This window comes from Medicago sativa, chromosome 7, assembly GCF_051527215.1.
Source record: "Medicago sativa cultivar Bolivia chromosome 7, Bolivia_mono, whole genome shotgun sequence".
Lineage (NCBI taxonomy): Eukaryota > Viridiplantae > Streptophyta > Magnoliopsida > Fabales > Fabaceae > Medicago > Medicago sativa.
In genome coordinates, this window is record NC_140755.1 from 51018580 (window position 1) to 51024204 (window position 5625).

The 5625-nt window shown below is 35.8% G+C and overlaps 1 protein-coding gene across 1 annotated transcript; it reads right to left on the bottom strand.

The window, feature by feature from the left end:
- Positions 1-333: 333 nt before the first annotated feature.
- Positions 334-3972, bottom strand: LOC146906547 (uncharacterized). Its single transcript, XM_085728870.1, has 6 exons — positions 3490-3972; positions 3014-3406; positions 2490-2591; positions 1532-1742; positions 1202-1261; positions 334-494 (listed from the first exon to the last, which is right to left on the bottom strand). The coding sequence occupies exons 1-6, from the start codon at positions 3970-3972 to the stop codon at positions 334-336; spliced, it is 1410 nt and encodes a 469-aa protein (XP_085584996.1).
- Between the last annotated feature and the right edge of the window lie 1653 nt (positions 3973-5625).

A 5625-nucleotide genomic window follows, 5' to 3' on the forward strand; every position in this document is an offset into this window, starting at 1 on the left:
AGTGTTCAACCCCAAACAATTTTCTGTGTAATTTTGTTTGTCTAGAAGTCTCTTGCAGTTGTGCTTGAGCATAGAAGTCTCTTGATTGTGTTCTTGAGCATAGGAAGACTCTTGTGAAGTGTGCTTGAGCAAAGGAAGTCTTTTGCTGTGTGCTTGAGCAATTGTAATCAGATATTACATTCTAGTGAAATCTCCTTGGAAGTCCAAGGGGGACTGGACTACTTCCGGATTGTGGAAGGAACCACTATAATTGCTTTGTGTCTTTCTTCTTCTCTCTCTCTCTCTGTTTTATTCCGCTGCGTTCAGATTCTGTTTAACACTTCAGAAGTTGTTTCACTCATACACCATTTTACCATCAAACTCTTCTGTGGCTTCAATAATGTTCTCATACACCATTTTACCATCAAAACTCCAGATTGTAAATACATTTTTAGGTGCAACGTTGTTTCTTCCAACCTGTTTGTTTCTTGTAGTTGACATTTGGCATAAATGAGCTGAGAATTTGAAACAAACAAATGCTACCATTAGAGTTCTTTAGAAGTTGTAGAGTATCCTAAAAAGATAGCTTTATCTGATTTAGGATCAAACTTACCCAATTTTTCTTTGTTGTTCAGAATGTAGCAATAGCAGCCAAATATGTGAAAGTAAGATATGCTAAGTTTAATGTTTTTCCAGAGTTCATATGGGGTTTTATTAAGAACCTTTCTTATTGAAACTTTATTCAAAATGTAACAAGATGTGTTAATGGCTTCTGCCCAAAAATAATCTTCAACATTTGATTCATTTAACATTGTTCTACCCATTTCTTGCAAAGTTCTATTTTTTCTTTCAACAACTCCATTTTGTTGTGGAGTTCTTGCACAAGAGAAATTGTGTTTAATACCATTTTCATCAAAGAATGTTTTGAAGGATGCATTTTCAAATTCTCCTCCATGATCACTCCTTACTGTGATGATATTAGAACCTTTTTCATTTTGAACTCTTTTACAAATTTTTTGAAAAGCTTCAAAGGATTCATCTTTGTGTTTTAAAAATAGAACCCATGTAAATCTGGAAAAATCATCAACAATAACAAAACCATATCTTTTGCCAGTTAGACTTGCAGTTTGAACTGGACCAAAAAGATCAATGTGAAGTAGCTCTAAAGGTTTCTGAGTTGAAATAAACACAATAGTTTTAAAACTGCTTTTTACTTATTTACCTGTAACACAAGCTTCACAGATCTTGTCCTTTTCAAAGCTAATCTTAGGCAAACCTCTAACTAAATCAAGTTGAGAAAGTTTAGCAATGGTTTTCATGCTTATATGACCAGCCCTTTTGTGTCAGATCCATTTGTCCTTTTCAAGAGAAATAAAACAGGATTCAGCAGGCATATCATTTAGTTCTAAAACATATAGGTTCTTTCTTCTTGATCCAGAGAAAAACAATTTGTTAGAGGAGGTCTGTCTTATTTCACATATGTTAGGTTTAAAGATCACCTCAAATCCACTATCACACAATTGACTTATGCTAAGTAGATTGTGTTTTAAACCTTCTACATACTGAACATTTTCTATTTTAGCAGAGTTAGGTTTACCTATAGTACCTTTACCTCTGATCTTACCCTTGTCATTATTTCCAAATGTCACCAATCCTCCATCCTTCTTTTCAAAGGTCAGAAAACAGTTCCTGTCACCTGTCATGTGCCTAGAACAACCACTATCCAGGTACCATGGTTTTGTTCTTGCACCCTGAGGCAGGACCTACATTTGACAAGATAAAAACTTTAGGTACCCATGTAATGTTGGGTCCTTGAGGGTTAGTTCTTCTAAGAGATTTTTCCTTATTGTAACATTCTGTCTTGTATGATCAGACTTGTTACAGTAGGAACATATCTTCTTAGCCTTCTCAGCCTTTTGTGAACTTTCTGATCTATTAAGATGAGAACATTCTGAACTAAGATTAATCTTATTTTTTCTGATAAGTTTTTTCTTAACATAACATAATGATTCATTATGTCCTAACTTATCACAATAAGAACATTTCATTTTCATTTAAGTTTTCTTAGGTACAAAACTTTCAATGATTTTGCTAGGATCTTAAAAACCTAAGCCAGATTTTTCAGCAATTTTATTTTGAGATCCCAAAATGTTTTGAAATGTTTCTGTAGATTTTATAAAACCTGTAAGATCATTCTTTAATCTTTCAACTTCCTTTTTCAAAAGTTTGTTTTCCTTTTGCATTTCAGAAGGTATAGATAAAATGCCTTTTTGTTTCCTGTTTAATTCTCTTTGTTTTTCTGACATTTCAAAATGAGAATCTTGCAAAACTTGTATGGTCTTTCTAGACTCATCATATTTGTTTTGAAGTGTTTCTTTTTCTGCTTTTATTTCAGAAAGTTCTTTGATTAAATAATGACATCTATTAGTTAAGAAGTTTGAGTCATATAAGAGACTATCTATTTTACTCTCAAGATCTTTGTAAAAAGAATCAGTTTTATAGATAATTACCTCTTCTTCATCATCTGACTGAGCCATCAATCCCATGTTGGCTTCTTCATCTTCTTGAGGTTCTGACTCTTCTAAGTCATCCCAAGTGATCATTGCCTTCTTCTTGAAAGGAGGTTTTGTAACACCCACAACGTGGCTTTCGATATCCCGCCAGTTGGATACGAAAGGTTCCCGCCAATTGGAACGGGCACTATCTGTAAGGATGACCCCACGTTAATAAGAGGAACCGAATCACATCGGAATGAGAGGGATCCGGAGGCCGTGTAGGTATGGGACTACATGGTTGAAGGAAGGCTTATAAGAATTGTTAGGTACTACCCATATCAACAAGATGCATCTTCTTTTCAGTAGCCCATTCCATAAGAACTCCACAGTTAAGCGTGCTTGGCTTGGAGTAGTACTAGGATGGGTGACCTACCGGGAAGTTTCCCGGTAAGCATGCGAGTGAGGACAAAGCATGCTGAAAAGACTCGTGTTGGTTTGTGGGGTTAGTCGGAAATCCTGAAAGCAGTCTGGGATGTTACAGGTTTCCTTTGCACCTTCTTGATGTCAGGACATTCACTTTTGTAGTGTCCAGTTTTGTTGTAACCAAAACAAGTAAATTGGCTCTTGTGAGCTTCAGTTTTGGTGCTATTGTTGGTGTTTGGAAACTTCTTTCTGATCTGATTTCTTCTTAACATCATTCTTTGAATTCTTTTAGAGATTAGTGCAAGTTCATCTTCAGCTTCTTCTTCATGAACTTCTTCTAATTCTTGTGGTTCTTGCACATCTTCATCAGCTACTGATGAAGTTTGCTGAGATGCTTTCAAGGCAAGTGTTTTTACCTTCTTCACTGGTTTGTCTCCTTGAAGAACAACTTCATGAGCTCTCAGTGAACCAATGAGATCTTCCAGGTTCATAGTTTTTAAATCCTTGGCCTGAGTGATTGCAGTGACCATAGGTCTCCACACACTTGGAGACATCTTAATATTTTTCTGATTCTATCATGAGTAGAATATGCCTTTCTAAGAGATCTCATTTCATTTACTATTGTAGTAAATCTAGCATACATCTCATCAATGGTTTCATTTTCACTCATTTCAAAGACTTCAAATTTTCTGACACCTATGTCAATTCTAGTTTCTTTGACATGAGATGTACCCTCATGATGTATTTTCAGAGTATCCCATACCTCTTTAGCATTCTTACATTCATCAACTCTTTCACTTTCTTCCATGGTTAGTGCACATGATAGAAAGAGTCTAGCTTTAGAGTTTAATAATACCCGAGCCTTTTCATCTGTTGACCATGAACTCTTTTCTTTGACAGTTCCTTCTTTGGTGGTTGGAACAAAGTCTCCATCTGTGATAACTTGCCATATATCATTGTCTTGAGATCTGAGAAAGAGTTCCAGCTTGCCTTTCCAGAAGTAGTAATTTGAGCCATCAAAAAGTGGTGGTCTGTTTGATGATCCTCCTTCAGCTATGTACTTGACTTTAGACATACTTCCTGAATCTTTTCCCTAACACTTGTTTAAGTGTTCAAACCCTTAGAACCGGGCTCTGATGCCAATTGAAGTAGATAAAATAGTCACAAGGAAGGGGGGTTTGAATTGTGACCATTAAAAATTAACCTGTTAACTTAAAAATAATTCTCAAGTGGAAACTTGGAATGATTAAGTTAATAGCAGACTTCAGAACATTCTGATGTCTGAGTGCAAAAACAGTTTTAACAAAGTAAATGTGTTTGTGTGTGTTTGTGTTTGCAGTAAGTAAAGAGTATAAGGAAGAAGGAAAGAACACACAAAGATTTATAGTAGTTCACCCAATGTGGGCTAGTCTACTCCTCATAGTTTTGTGAGATTTTCCACTATGATGCTTGAGATAACCTCTCAAATCCTGCACCTTACAATTTTTTTTCACCTGAACACTTACAATCCTGTATCCTCTAAGCCTCAGCAGGCTTGCACCTTGTTGCTAAGTTAACCACTTAGACCTTTACAACTCTTGCTCAAGCTAACACTTTAGTACCCCTAAAGCTAGATGAGACTTTGTTACAAATTGTATGAAGTTTGAATGTTTGTGAATCAAACAAACAGAAGAAGAGGAGAAAGAAGAAGTTATATATGGAAGAGATAACAGAGAGAGAATTGATTTACACTACAAAGAAGGTAAAAAGAGCGTTCAGTGATGATCAATTGAATTGCAAGAGCTTCAAACAAATTTAAGTTGTTTTCTTGTATGCTTTGCAATGGTGCAAGTAATGTTGAGCCTTTGATCTCTATTTATAGAATTTTTGGGCTCATATAGCCGTTGTAAGGTGACCAATGGTGTTATGCCACGTGTCCTGGTCCCCACAAGCTTTTACTTGAAAATCTGGGTGAACATTCTGACCATCAGAATGTTGTTGCGTTCCCAGGATGAACATCAGAATGTTGTTGTGTTCTTCAACAAAATGTTTGATATTCATGATGTTCTTCATCTGGGTTCATCAATGATGAATGTTTGATGAATTTATGGGCTTGTCCAGTACGTGACATGAGATTTGTTTGGGCTTTATCCACCAAAAAGTAGCTTCTCCATATGCATCAAAAGTTGTTCGAAAAGGTGGGATAAAGTTGAACCAAATCTGTCTTGGACTTTATGCAGGAGAGAGAGGATAGTGGATATGTATCTTCAGACCCATGCTTCAAAGAAATCTGCTTGATTACAGCTCAGAGGACAGGTTATCTCTGATGCAAGATCTCTTTTGCTTTGCTTGCTAACTTTTCACCAACTACAGTGTTCATAGCTGAAGCATGCGCAGACATGAACATTCTGACCATCAGAATGTTCCATTTGTTCTTACTTTAGGATGATTTGTAAGACTAACTTTTAATGTAATCAATCCTAATAGTAAGGACATATCTGAAGTGCAGTGAATGCAACATCTAGGATTAAATTCTCATTGGAATATTCCTAGTACTTTAATGTTCATAGTCTTAGATGAACATTAAAGGTCATTTTGACATAAATCCTTATTCATGCCTTTATTTGTTGATAGATCCATGGATGTACTTTTCTGGACCTTTTATTCATGTCAAGTGTACTTGCATGTTCTTCACGTTCTTGATGAATCTGGGTTTGCTTATGAACACCTTTCTGTACTTTCATCAGAA